This window comes from Mesoplodon bidens (genome assembly GCF_964165515.1).
Source record: "Mesoplodon bidens genome assembly, chromosome: 19".
NCBI lineage: Eukaryota > Metazoa > Chordata > Mammalia > Artiodactyla > Ziphiidae > Mesoplodon > Mesoplodon bidens.
The window spans coordinates 25,842,508-25,856,972 of NC_138179.1; the positions used below are offsets into that span (position 1 = coordinate 25,842,508).

The 14,465-nt window shown below is 57.0% G+C and overlaps 1 protein-coding gene across 4 annotated transcripts in view; it reads left to right on the forward strand.

Annotated features, from left to right (window-relative positions):
• Nucleotides 1-14,430, forward strand: part of ARHGAP44 (Rho GTPase activating protein 44) — a 142,819-nt gene extending 128,389 nt beyond the window's left edge. The window contains exons 17-21 of one of the 4 annotated variants that reach the window (XM_081219459.1): nucleotides 4,562-4,783; nucleotides 6,300-6,457; nucleotides 9,628-10,008; nucleotides 11,207-11,255; nucleotides 13,419-13,490. In XM_081219459.1, coding sequence (XP_081075585.1) covers nucleotides 4,562-4,783; nucleotides 6,300-6,457; nucleotides 9,628-10,008; nucleotides 11,207-11,214 — 769 coding nt within the window. In that variant the 3' untranslated portion in view covers nucleotides 11,215-11,255; nucleotides 13,419-13,490. Of the gene's footprint in view, nucleotides 1-4,561; nucleotides 4,784-6,299; nucleotides 6,458-9,627; nucleotides 10,451-11,206 lie in introns of those variants that run through there. The other 3 variants (XM_081219457.1, XM_081219458.1, XM_081219456.1) reach the window with 3 other exon arrangements.
• Nucleotides 14,431-14,465: the final 35 nt, after the last annotated feature.

Here is a 14,465-nt window from a genome sequence, read left to right on the forward strand (position 1 = left end):
CGAAACTTTGTTGTTATGCATTTAGGAGAGGAATTATCCCTAGAGGAGCTGGAAATACCGGATTTTGGCCTTCCTGGGGGACTGCAGACAAGGCTAAGCCAGGATTTTTAGGATCCTTCTTATTCATCATTCACCTTGGCACCCGTCCTGCCACTGCTCCCCGACCTCCAAGTTCACCTTAAACGGTGCGGGGACTCCCAAAGCTTCTGTGGGTTTTTGGGGAGATACCAGGTTTTCTTTCCTCCTTTCTCTTGGTGAGTCTTTCCCAAGCGTAACTGATCTCTAGAACAAAAATCTCAACCTTTCTGATCTCTGCAGACTTGAATACCTCAAAGCCATATGTTGGCTGACATCTCTGGTTAGGACTGTTCCTGACCAGGATTCAAAAAACAGCATGACAGGGGGCTTCCCTGGCGGTCCAGTGGTTAGGACTCCGTGCTTCCACTGCAGGGGGCACGGGTTCCATCCCCGGTCAGGGAACTAAGATCCCATGTGCCGCACAGCACAGCCAAAACTGAATAAAATAAAAACAGCATGACAGATGTCTATCCTACAGAGGCCAAAAGAAAAACAAAAAACAACCACTAACCCCTGACAGCTCATCACCTGGAATGGTCCACAGCAAACTTCTGTTCTCAGTAATACATGTGTTCTCTCTGTAGATACCTGTTCTTATGCTGGAGTCTCCAACTTTCAGATTTTTTTTTTCCCTGGGGCAGGCCTTTGTCTCCTAATTTTTAAGGTCCTAGATCTTATCTTTTCCCTGTGTGGCCTGCCAGGTTACAGACTTTAAAACAGGAATGCCACTCCATTTCCTGAATCAAGGAGACCTGTTCCATGATACAGTCTCTCATGGAAAATACAAAGTGTAGCTTAGGGTAAGTTCTCTGCAAACATGAGGTCCCTGTAGACTGGGAGGAGTGAAGCAGGGTGAAGTAGACTTCAGCGGGGCTGCCTTGCCAAGGTGAGTGTTTGCCAGCTGCCCTGCGTTAATCCTGAGGGCGAGCAGGTGTGAGAAGCCTGAATTCCCTGCCCCTTGTCACCCTACCCTAAAGGAGGAACGGGAGCCACGTGTCTCAGGGTCAGCTCCCCACATGCTGCAGGCCCTCGCCTCCCATCACCTTGCTCCCTCTTTAGAAGACCCAGGAAGTCCAGAAGGGAGGCTCTGCCCAGGTGCCCTCCTGGACTCTGCCACATGCCCCTGCCTTCTGCTTATTGATTTCCAAACCCTTTGTTTCTCGGAGGTTCTTCCTGGCCTCTGGTTTCTCGCTTCTCCCTTGATTCAGCCATAAAGGGATCCGAAAACCAAGTTCCTCTCGTTTTCACCAGAAGCAGTGGCCATGGGAAATCTTTGACATCCATACGAGATGTGGGTATCTGTGCAGTGACTTCTAAGGGAGTTGGTTGTTTCTGATTGATTGAACCTGGTCATTTTAATTTTATTTTATTATTTATTTATTTATTTAGGCTGCGTTGGGTCTTTGTTGCTGTGCGCGGGCTTTCTCTAGTTGTGGCGAGCGGGGGATACTCTTCGTTGCAGTGCATGGGCTTCTCACTGCGGTGGCTTCTCTTGTTGCGGAGCATGGGCTCTAGGTGCGCGGGCTTCAGTAGTTGTGGCACGCGGGCTCAGTAGTTGTGGCTCGTGGGCTCACTAGTTGTGGCGCACCGGCTTAGTTGCTCCGTGGCATGTAGGATCTTCCCGGACCAGGGCTCGAACCCGTGTCCCCTGCATTGGCAGGCGGATTCTTAACCAGGGAAGTCCCGGTTATTTTTAAATAACACGCAAGTTCTTTGATTCTGGCGGCTGTTGCTTCTTTATGTGATAAAACAATGAGCAGAAACTTGTGACCTGCTTACATAACCTGGTTGTATTCTTCCACCTCTGAATAGCTCCCCGCCTCTCAGCAGCATGCCAAGCAATTTTGTAATTTTTGTCTTTGGGTGGAGTTCTAGCTAGACGTTCAGACACTTAAATCTACCAATCTTCCAAGCAAATCTTCATTTGCTTCTGAAGGCAATATGCTTTGAGGCCTCTGAGAGTCTTGCTGTTGCCACTGTGATTGATTCACTCTGTAAAGATTTTTAGTGCCTTTTATATGAAGGAACTAGAACGCTCATAGAATACTGGCAGGAGTGTAAAATAGAACAACCACTTTGGAAAACAGTTTGGCAGTTTCTGCAAAAGTTAAATATTTACCCACCATGTGATCCAGCCATTCTATCCCTAAATATTTACCCAAGTGAAATAAAAGTGTATGTCTATACAAAGACTTGAAAAAGAAAAAAAAGATTTTTATTGCCTTTTGAAGATGTCAGTGAACCTTTGATGTGTGTTTCCTGGACACAGAGGACGTGGCTTCCCATATGAAAGTCACTTCAGCTGGGAGAGTGGTGATTACAGTCGGCACAGCTGTCTCTTTATAAAAGCAGGGGTGTGCGTTTCTCCTCTCGACTCTGGGTTGCTGATGCTTTGCCGATGCATGATTTTTAGCGGGTCTCGTTGGTCTTACCCCCGACCGTGCCCTCCCCTGGGTCAGCCAAGAGAAGATCACCAGGGAGCCTGGTGTCTGGGGTCAACAGTGCTGGAAGGTGTGTCTGGAAATAGAAGGTGTCCCCCACCAGCCCTGATCCCAAAGCCCACGCCTCTCATCCCAAATGGGGAAGGTCTTTCCAAGCGAGAGAGAATGGGGTAAGGAAGAGAGCACAGCGCGAGACCTCCGTCCTCTGGGGCTTCTGTTGATCACCACGGGAAAAATCCCGCCCTGCTTGCCAGCACTGCAACTAAGTGGTATCGGTTTGCTTCCCCAAGTGGAATATTAAGCTTTTTGCTCTTTTTCAGCCTGATAAACTTGGAAGCCCAAGGGGCATAGTTTGATATCCCCCTGCAGCCCACTTTGAATACCGGGGGACGCAATCGGACCCTGTCCCAGAGTTTTGAGTGGCCTCCAGGGGTGATTAGATCTCGTATAGAAGGTGCTTGTTTATTGGTGGAGGATCCTCAGAGGCAAGATGACTTGCGAGGTGGGTCCTGGAGAGAGACTGGCCGCCCCCAAGATGCCTTGGAGATGAGAAATATTAACAGTGGCACTCGACAGGAAGGGGTCTCCGGGTCCCCGCCCCCAGGGGAAAGTGCGTCAGAAGCCGTCTGTCCCCTGTGCGCGCGGCTGTAGCATCGTTCTCCTCTGTGCGCCTCACGGAGGGTCCATCCCCGCACATTTCCTTAAAGGACCCACATCCCACCTGCTACGACCGATCCCCAAACGTGGACCTTTTCTTTGAATCTTGCTGCCCCTCTGTGAGGTGGCTAGAATGTCATGCTGTAATAGCTCTTTGCTTCTGACTAGCGTGGGCATGAGTACGACCCTCTGTGCACATACGCAGGGGAGACCCGTGCTGGCTGGTGTTCTCCCTGCGTGAATGTCCGTGTCTCCCTTAATACTGGAAGGGTTGGCTCTGGCCTTAGTCAATGAAGGCCTCGACTGCGTACTGTGGAACCAGTCACCTCCTAGACCAGAGGAGGGCATTAACCACCTTCTAAATCATTAACTGAGAAGAGAGCAGACTGCTGCTCCCACGGATTTTTTTTCCTCCCTATTCCTGACCTGTGTCAGCTCTTTGGCATCTCTCTTTATTCCCCTGCAAGCTTGGTAGGATGATTTTCACCTGTACAAACAGAAAAGTCACTTTAACTAGAGAGACCAGCTAAACTGGAACAATTTCATGGCACAGCAAAAGCCCCAGGCTTAGCCTTGACAGACACAAGAGAAAAGACAGACCTTGACAGGGACAAGCTGTGTGTCCCAAGGAGGGCGCAGTTTTTTCGACACTAATATCTGTATGTTTCTGTCCCTGCAGCCTTAGGAAAATCCAAAGGTACGGTATCCTTGGGTAGCTACGAGGCCACGCTCAGTCTCTGACCACTAAGCGAGCTATGCCTTAGGGAGCTCTGCAAGGGGGTGAATGTGTGTGGCTGGTTGCTTTGGCCGATTTACTCAAAGCTGACTGTCTTCCCCTCGTTAAAATGGAGTCGGGCTGGGGACTGACCAGAGGCATGATCAGCCCTTCCCTGCTGTGTAGACCCTGCAGAGGTTGTAGCTCAGCCAGCACCCTGGGGCTGGCGCAGGAATCCTGAGTCTGTCCCGTGCACTCTATCCCCAGGTGGCAAAAAGAAGGAAGATGAATGTTTAGATGTCCCCTACTGGCTGGTGCCCTGTTGTAGTCTGATGCCCCCCCCCCGCTGTCCCGCCCGCCTTCACCTCCCACTTGGGAGGAGTGGGTGCCCCCCAGTGAGGCCGCTCTCTGCTCTGAGGGAAGCTTGGATTCTGGGGAGCTTGTTGGGCGGGCAGTGGTCCTAAGGCCAGCGGTGCCCGGGCCGCTGGTGGGAGCCCCGCCCGGAGCTGCCGGGATGCTCAAGCACCTCTGTCCGTGGAGCACGGCTGGCAGCTGCCTCGCTTCCCTGGTCCAGGAGATGCTCGGGCTGCGCTGCGGGGCGCTTGGTGGGGGAGGGAACCCCGGCGCCCGGCACGCGCGGCTAAGCCTGAGTGTCTCTGTCCCTGGCCAGCATGGGCGTGAGGGTCATGGACACGTCGTGGGTGGCTCGAAGAGGCTCCTCGGCCGGCCGGAAGGCGTCCTGCGCCCCGCCCACCATGCAGCCCCCAGCACCGTCCGCGGAGCTCGCCCCGCCCTTGCCGTCGCCCCTCCCGGAGCAGACCCCCGACGGCCCCGCGGTGCCCGCGCTCTCTCCATCCGGCCTCGGCCTCCAGCCCGGGGCTGAGCGGATCAGGTAAACAGGGCGCTGTCGTCCTCCCCCCACCAACCCCCCCAGCCTGGGTCAGTCTGGCCTGCGGTGCACTGACCGCAGTGCTGGTCTGGGTTTGCTGCATCCACTCAAAGCCTCTTGGAGTTGGTCATTTCCCTCCTTTTCTAAGCATCCTGGTTTGGCTTCTGCAGCAGGTAAGGCATTCACAGACGCCTGGATTATCAGATGGAGCCCAGGCTTTCCAAGAACAGCATCCCAGGCACACGTGTAAGGTGGCAGCTTGCTAAGCTAAGGCCAGGCGAGGAATCTGAGTCCCCAGCTCCCTGTGTCCCCCTCCTATGCTATTACAGCTTCCCTATTGTGAAATTTAGAATTTCAGTGTTTCTCCCTTCCTCTCCTCTACCTTTAGACGCATAGAGACCATTTTACTGCTAAAATGGGTGCAAATCAGGTAAAGAATGGAGGTGCCGTGGTCATGCTGGGCCTGGTGACCTTTGCAGCCTGTGGTGTGACTGCATCTCGTTCTTGCAGAGGAAGAAAAAAGACGGGGAGCACGCTCATTCCAGCGCTAGTTCCATGAACTGTTATGCAGGGCAGCCCTTGTCGCTCCAAAGATGAAAAACGCAATCTGAGCCGTCAAGGCACACGTCACGGCATGTGGTCGTTCATACCCAGGGTCGCAGGGGAAGGCGGGCATCCCTGGCCCTTCCTTGAAAGGGACGTGGTCAGAGGAGATTCTAGGAGTGGGGATTGCACAGGAGACTGCTTTGCCGTTTGTTTCTGTCTGTCCTAAAGCAGCAGTTCAGAGAAGCAGGAAAGCTCCTTCACTCAGAGGCACTGTGCTTTCTGTTAGGGTGCGCAGTATTCCTCCATGGCCACCGCTGGAAAAACTTTGGAGACTCTGGGAAGCTGAACCTCTCAACCCAGTCTTCGCATGTACGCGTGCGCGCGCACAGACACACAGACACATACACACAAAAACCAACCCCCTAAGTGAAGGGATTGCAGGGGGTTTTTGTTTGTTTGTTTGTTTTTTAATGAGTAGAAGGTATTTTCCCTGAGAAATGGGGAAGTGACAATCAGAGTTGGGGGGTGGGGGGGGAGGGTAGTGACCCTGGATGGCGTGGTTGCTGATGGCTCCACTGGAGAGGACGAGGGGTCGCCAGCTCTGGCCGTGGACTCATGGGCTTCAGTTTCGTCTGAGGGATGTGGGAGGGGAGAGGGAGTCCTCAGGAAGCAGCGGCTGATGGCCGGCAGAGGAAATGGACAAATAGGAGACTTGCTGGGATGGTCACCTGCTGGAGAGAGGGCAGAGGCCCAGAGAGGGAGCTGGCCACGGGTGCCACACGGGGATGAGGGTGGAACCCAGGCCCTCAGAGCCCCAAGAGAGGATGGTCACCTCCGTGGGCATCTTTGAAGGCTTTCAGAAGGGCTGAGAGGACCATACCTGCCTAGAGAAACACGTATTCAGTTCACTGTGCTGCTGCTGAAGTTACCTGAGTCCAGGGGCTTTCTTTTGTCCTGTGTGCTTGTGTTTCAGCACTTCTAAAAGCAAGGAACTTTCTCCAGGATCTGGGCAGAAAGGAAGTCCAGGTTCCAGCCAGGGGACGCCCAGTGCAGGGATGCAGCCCGGGATGCAGCCGGGTGCCAGCCCCAGCCAGCTGCCCACAGACCAGAGTCCTCACACCCTCCGGAAAGGTATGTCACGGCCTCCGGGCTCGGGGGGCTTGGGGGGCTCGGGCCAGACAGCTGTCACACCGTCTGGAAACATGTCCCTCCATTCTCACGGAGATTTAGAAACTGGTTTCATGAAGAATTACTGCGCATGAGAGCTTTGGGAAGTTAGCCAACCCCAAGAGGGGTCGTTGCATCGTTATTCCTCGGTTTACTCATTTGAACAGTGGGCTCGGGGGTGTGGTGGGGGCAGCCACGGGGCACTGCTTCCCGTCCACCAGGACCTTTCTGCAGAATCATCGCCTGGGATGACATGTCTTCATCGACTCTGCCAGGCTTCCCACCACCATTTAAAATGCAGTGTGGAGTCTTCCCCAGGAGCCCCCTGCCCCAGCTGGGGTCCAGCCCAGCTGCCTACCCCTGGATTATTTGTAGAAGGGGACACAGAGGCGGAATTGAGACTGTTTCTGCAGGAGGCCTGCCCTGTGATATTTCTTTAGTGGAGGCCTGAACATTTGTCCACTGGCCCATGAGCTGCCCACCCCAGATTTCTGCCACTGAAACCCACTGCAGAAGGCCCCGTTATTCTCCCTGAAATGATTCCCCAAAGCCAAGACATGCTCCATGGCGATATCTCATAAATGGGGGCTGCATGGGATGTGTGTTCATCAGAGCCACCTTTTTTTTCACCTTCTGTCATCACAAAGTCTGTGAGGTGCTTAAAACAGCACATTGTCTAATTTGTTCTCAGTTCAGGCCTGTCTGGCTTCTAGGTTGTGCCTTTAGCTCTGGGACGTGGGACCGGGCTGGTTCTCCTTATCCTCACACAGGGCCCCTCCCGGCCATCCTGGCTGCGGGCTGCTGTGTGAGCCCATCATCCGAGCCTGACCTCACCCAGCCCTTCCATCCTGCTCATCCCCGTTCATCCCTTACACGCCCTACAAAGGTTTGTTGAGCCTCTGCTATGTGTAGAGAGCCCCGAGGCTCTAACAGAGCAGCAGACGTGGCCTCTGCAGACGGGTGAATGTGGAACTGTAGTACAAGGGTGTTGCTGCTGGGCCACCTGTGGTGAGCTCAGGACACCGAGGGTCATGTGAGGGCACCTTGCAACACAGGAGGTTGGCCAAAGTGGCAGTGGAGGAATTTGAGCGTGCCAGGGCTTTATGCAGCAATAACACGTTTCCCTTGCGGTCCTGATAGAATTCTCTGGCTGTCTTAGTTTACACGGCTTTTAACCCTCCCCCAGCTGCGCAGGGCAGGGTGATGGCTAAGCTGTTCTGTCCAGTGGGGTCAGGGCTCCTGTTCCAGGCCATACGGCTTCCCAAAGCCAGTGGGACGTTGGCCCTCTCATTCTTCACAGCCCATTGGACCCAGGCAGGGGTTTCCCAGGTGACATTCAGCAGCTCAGCGCCATCATTTGAAAGGCACACCACGGCCCACAAATGGCACGCTGAGTTTTGTTTTGTACCCCCTCAGTCTTTTGACGATGTGCCTACAGTCTTACATCATGACCTAGGCCTGTCCCTACCTGGGGTGGTAAATGCCACCACAGACATTCCGGCTCCCTCGGGGGAAGACGTGTTCAAGTGCTGACCCCTAGAGTCTCCACTGGATGAGAAGCACGTAATGCCTGCATCAGCCAATAGGGCTGAAAAGTGGTTTTAAGTCATGACTGTGTGGTGCTTGACATACATGATCCCATGTAATTATTACAGTACTGTGGAGGAAATGTGATTCTTTCCAGTGCATACAAAAGGTTTATTTTATTTATTTATTTATTATTTTTTAAAAATTTATTTTGGCTCTGTTGGGTCTTTGCTGCGTGCGAGCTTCCTCTAGTTGCAGCGAGTAGGGGTACTCTTCGTTGCAGTGTGCGGGCTTCTCATGGCGGTGGCTTCTCTTATTGTGGAGCACAGGCTGTAGGCATGTGGGCTTCAGTAGTTGTGGCGTGTGGGCTCAGTAGTTGTGGCTTGTGGGCTCTAGAGCACAGGCTCAGTAGTTGTGGTGCACGGACTGAGTTGCTCCACAGCATGTGGGATCTTCCCGGACCAGGGCTCGAGCCTGTGTCCCCTGCATCGGCAGACAGATTCTCAACCACTGTGCCACCAGGGAAGCCCCATACAAGAGGTTTAAATAAAATCCCCCAGCTTGCAGCAGGTGAGACGGGATAGGAATTTGAACCCAAGTTGATGGGACTCAGGAGAGTGGCACCCTTACTTTTCTGCACTGCACACCAAGGAGCCAGGGAGGTGCACGCGGCATCGTTGGAATAGATTCTGTTCCGTCGGGGGTGGGTGGGGAGTAGGGGGAAGGACGATGCCTCCTTGAGGGCTTAAAAAGACAGTTTCCTCGAGAGTAAGTGCTGCCCACGGCCAGCCCTCAGTCTGATAGATGAGTGGTCGCTTTCTCGAGACGTTTGTCCACCAAGGGATCTTCTAAATATTAGAACTCGTCATCTTTGCCAGTTCCTTTCCATTTAAAGGCATGATGAACACATCATGACTAAGCGTGACTAAGCAGATAAGAAGAGGGGAATGAAGGCAGTGCAGCGGGGCTGGGGCAGTGATGCACTTCGAACAAACGATGCAGGTCTGTGCACGTCTACACCCAGGGTTCTGGAAGGGAAAACACCTCTGAGGCAAGTCCACAGGACTGAGGGGAAGCACAGGGAAAGACAGGCAGCGTGCTGGAGGCTCTGGGCCTCCGTGGCCAGAGGACTTGGTTATAGGTCACTGTTACGGGATCCCAGAGCCATTGGGCAGGTTCAGCCAAAAGTCAGAGCTTCCCGTCCCGGGGACGGTTGCTCTGTCCAGGGTCCACTGCCGCAAGCCGGTCTCTAGTTGTCCCGTCCTGGACGCTGCGTCCAGACTCCTCCCTCCTCGAAGGCCCCCTGACAGGTGCACTACTTGGAAGTGATGGGAGGACCCTGGGAACTCAGCCACGGCCTGGGCATGGGAAATGTGTTCTCCCGTTTGGCTGGGGGTGTGTGTGCTGATCATAGCAGGAATCCAGAGGAGAGGAGGAGAAATTAGTGAACAGATGGGCAGATACGCAGTTCTAGGTGAATTTTAAGAAACGGTGTTGGCTGCTCTCAGCAGGAGCTGGGAGTGGAGGTGATGGCGGGTGGGGGCTTGCTGACAGCCACAGGGATGATGGGTGTCACTGAACCCCGTGTTCTATGCTTCCTCTTTCAGTTTCCAAGAAGCTGGCACCCATTCCACCCAAGGTCCCCTTTGGCCAGCCGGGGCCCCTGCCTGAGCCACCTGCCGGCCAGCCGTCCCCACTCAGCCTGTCCCCCACGCCCCCCAGCACCCCATCACCCTACGGACTGAGCTGCCCCCCGGGGTACTCCCTGGCCTCGGGCCAGCTCTCCCCGGCGGCCGCGGCGCCCCCGCTGGCCTCCCCCTCCGGCTTCATGGGCACTCTCAGCAAGTCGCGGCCCACCCCGAAGCCCCGGCAGAGGCCCACCCTGCCACCCCCCGAGCCGCCCGCCGTCAGCCTCGCAGCCTCCAGCCCGCAATCCGCTGAGCATCCCGCGCTGGACGGTGTGTCCCCCGGGGAGAGCATGTCCACAGGTAACTGCCGCGCGTGCAGCGTCTCCGTGAGTTTTAGTGCGGTGGCCGTGCAGAGCGACCTCCGGGGACTCTGCAGGGGATGGACCCTACTTGCCAAGGATGGCCCTGACCACGTGCGTGGCATCTGGGCTGGTCTCCTTAGAAGCCCCCGTGAGACCGTGGATAGCCCTGGTGGCCGGTTGTCCTGCGGGGAGGGGGCTCCCTGGGGGATTTCTCTCAATTGAACGCCTGCCAGCCCAGGGTTCTGATCCTGCTCTTCAGCTGGGGGCTGAGCGGCCTGCGCCTTTGGAGGGGCTGCTGCAGGAGGGGCTGGATTGTGATGGCAGAGCAGAGGCTGTTTTTTCCCTCTTCGCTAAAGAAGCCTTATTAGAAAACTGTTTTTCTAGCAATACGTATTTAGAAAGGGGTCAGTTTCAGAAAAGGTGCGTGCCCCCTGGTTAGAGAAGCCCACGAAGACTAAATTTAGTTTTGCTTTAAATTTAAAGTCAAAGATGAGCTATTTTCCTCCAGGAAACTGTGTAAGCATAACACACACACACACACACACACACACACACCACACACACACAACCACATACACACACCACACACACACACACACACACACACACACACACGAGAGAGCAGTTTGGCCCTGGGTCCCGGGTGCCCTGGGACTTGTAACGGGTCATGCTTTTGCCGCCACGTCCCTCTCCAGGCGTGCCGTTTTCCCCTCCATCAGGTGGAGGTGAGCCTGCGGGCTTAGCGCCTCGCTGCGCAGGAAGGGCCAGCCTGGCGCACGTGCGCGGCTGCTTTATCTTTGCTGTGATGAACGGTGCCAGGTCCAGCTGCTCCACCCACCCTGAGGCTTATAAAAAGCTAAGGAAAAGTTCTAACCAGTGAGCACCACTTCCCGCTGGTGGTTCTAGAGGAGCCCTTGCTGGATGGGAGGGGCCCTGGGGAGGTGTGGCGGCCCCCTTCCCTCTTGCCCGGCTCAGAGCTGCTGCCCTTTAGCAGTCGTCTCGTGCCTGTCCTGTCCTGATGTCCTCCAGCAGCGGCAGCCTGGCCCGTCGTCCCGCAGGGCGGGCGGGGGTCTGAGCCGCATGGTCAGTGATGGTTTTCTGTGGTCCCTCTGACCGTGATGCTGGGCGTGGTCCGTGTTCCATTCGTCTCATCGTATTTATTCCTTTTTCCGAATCCTGTCGCTGTGTCCTCGCAGCTGTGTGACACGGGGGCCGCAGCTGTGGATACGTGAGGGGGATTCCAGGGTAAGCGGCCCCGGCCTCGCCCCTCCGCTCGCAGCCAGGCCGCAGCCCCGCGCTCTGCATGCGCCCCGACCTGCACGGCAGCCTCTGCGGCCTTGGGGCTCACTGGCTTCCTCCTTTTCTGAGGAGGAGATGGGGAAGAAACAGGCCTCCCTCCCCTTCTCTGGCCAGTCACCTCATCCCAGCTGCTGCCCGCCCATTTCGGTTTAGATTGAGGGGGTGACAGCCCTGTCCCTTGTGTCCTTGTGTCACTGGCTGACCTGCTACAGACAGGTGCCCAGTGTCGGGGAGATGCATGTGCACCCCTGGTTCAGGGAAGGGCCCCAGGGAGAGGACCCGCCCGCTGCCATGGCCACATCCTCCACCGCGGGGCCTGGAGCCTGAGCTCCAGCTAGGACGGTTGGCAAATCCTGAAGAGTCCATAGTGTTCGTTCTAGAATTTATCCCCAGTGTATAGAGCCAGCCAGGGCCCTTCTGTCCAACTCAGTGAAGTACTCAGAGCCTTTGTTACCAGCTTCTGCCTGGTCTCCTCCTCCTGTAGGAGTAGATGCTCCAAAGGAAAACTAAGGCAAGAACAGGAAGGAAGCCGGAGGAGGCAAGGGTCTTGGCCTCAGTCAGAAAGGGGCAGCCAGAGCAAAGAAGGGGAGGGTGCCCCCCCCAGTTCCCCCAGGGAAGCTGCTGAGCTGCAGGCTGCAGACCCCTGACAGAAACAGCTCCAGGGCATCCAGCGGGCCCCGGGACAGGCCCTTCTGGGGCCTCTGACACAGAGACAGGCCTCCCCTTTCCCGGCGGCCAGTGGACCTTCTCCCCGCCCCAAGCTTAGGCTACCTGAGTCACCTTCTGGCTCAGGCGTCCAAGGGAGCAGCCAGGATGGCAGCTGGGCAACTCGCCTCGGGGCTGCACGTCCTTCACCTGCAGGCACCTTCCCTCCTGTATCCGCCCAGCGGCTGCTGAGGCCCAGGCAGGGTAGGAAACCGCCCGGGGTTCCGCTCCCCTGGTGACAGGGACGGCACTTTCAATCCAGAATCCCAGCCCCAGGGCTCGTGCTGCCCCTCACAGTCCAGGCCGGCCGTGGGGCACCGGCAGACCCCCAGGCTCTGCTCGGTCAGGCGGGGGCCCTGTTTGGGGGCTGGGTGGAGAGAGAAGGACCTTCGTCCCAGAGCTTCCATGTTTGTGTGTCTTTGAGGACAGTGTCTGAACGTATGTCTGTCCGCTTGCGTTGGTCCTCCTTGGGCGGAATGTTCGCTTTACAGAAACACGGGGTGCCCCACCCCGTCTGGCCCAGGGCTGCTCCCCGTCCAGCTGCATGTCCTCGGTCCGGGGACAGCACGCTGCCCAGGGACAGCGAGGCTGTGTGGAGGCCAGAGGCTGAGCAGCCCTGGGAGGAAGGAACAGGCCTGAGCAAAAGATGCAGGGTCCCCTTAGCCCCCTGCGGCCCCCAAGGAGTCAGGGAGCGGCTGTCCAATGCCCACCTGGGGGCAGCCGCCCCTCCAGGCCCCGCAGCCCCGTGGCCTGGCCTGCACTGAGCTGCCAGCTGAGGTCTGGACAGACGCCGAGCCTGTTGCCTCAGGGACCTTCCTCCTGAGCATCTCCCAGGAAGTGACCCTTAAGTGCCCCCAGTAGGGGTGGAACTGGAGGTGAGTGGTTTCCCTAGTGCCGGGGTGATGGGGTGCCCACTGTTAGGGAGCAGTCTGCTCCCCTTATTTCTGGGGTCCTGAGGGGGACCCCGCCCTGCCTCCACCAGCCACCCCAAGGGTACCGTTCGTGGTCTTGAGCGAGGGCTCCCCCCACTCATTCACACACTTGGGGGAAGTCTGTCTCCCCAGCCTGTAACCCTAGCCCCGCAGACTTTAGGGAACTAAAGGCAGCCCTGAAATTCCCCGGAAGGTGTCACCGAGACCCGGCCAGAAGCATCCTTTTATGGGTGTAAGTGTCACGTGGCCCGGCTTGGCAAGCTGGCCCATGGGCAGGATCTGGACGTCTGGGTCCACAGGCGAAGCAGGCCAGCCCTGCCCTGGCCCTGCGATGTGGTGGGTGCCGCGGCGGCCCCCAGACGCACTGGCCCTTCCGTGACCAAAGCCCTGCCCGCTCCTCGCGCCGTCCTGCCCGCCAGCTGTGCCTCGGGAGCGGGCAGCCCCCTCAGCACCTCTCTCTGCCGCCTTCCAGATCTGGTCCACTTGGACGTCCCCTCCATCCACGTGGAGCTGGGCTCGGCGCTGCGCCTCGGTCCCCGGGAGCACATGCGGCGGTGCTCAGTGGCTGAGAAGAGGGACCCAGAGGAGTCAGAGAGCACGGCCCTCTGAGCGGCACCGCCACACGCGTGTTCCCGCGGCTCTGCACTGTCACGGCCGCTGCGAGGCTGGAGCGTGGCAGACACCCACGTGGCAGGTGTTGGCCGCGCAGATTTTGTGCGTTCCCTCCGGGTGGGGACTCTGGCCTTTTGTTTGATCTTTGCCTTTCGACTTTGTGCCTATTTTGACCCCCTTTCAGCCTCCACGCCAAGTGACAGCCCCGTCCACCCAGGGGCCTGTGTCTCAGAAACGTCCTCTGCGGGGTGGGGCATGGAGGGCCCAGCGGCCGGTCTGCCCTGGCTGCCTGTCGCCTGAGCTGACGGCCACAGCGAGTCCTGCGCGACCAGCCTGATGGTACAGAGCGGGGATGGGGTGGGGGGGCTCGCTTACAGAAGCTGAGAAGCCCGGGTCCCTGACCGGCCTGCTGCTTCGCAGGGGAGGGCCGGCCAGGGCGAACCTTCCTCCGTGGGCTCTACAGGAAATGGCTAAAAACAACATCTGACAAAGAGTTTTACTTCTCCACGCCGTGGACTGAAGCTCCCTTTCCTATCTTATGGTTTTCTATCTCTGAATTTAAAAAATGACCTTGAGCGTGTCTGGAGGGCCCAAAGGTAGCTCCCCAGGCCACCCCTCTTCCCCCCACCAACACTAGGTGTCGCTAAGTGCAGCCGCCCAGGAGCATCGGGGCATCCAGGGCACGAAGATGTGGGGTCGCCTCTTTCTGGAGGTCCCAGGTGAATAGCAATAATCCTGTTACCCAAAGCTCAGACAGGAAGGAGAAACCAGCCCGCGGAGACCCCAGGCCTGCGCCCTCGGCCCTGCGGCGTGGAGAGCTTTGCTCACCCTCCCCACGAAGCCCCCCCTGCCCTCGGGGAGGAAACCCGGGGAGCCTGGTCACAGCTGGGATGAAGGGAGTAAGAAA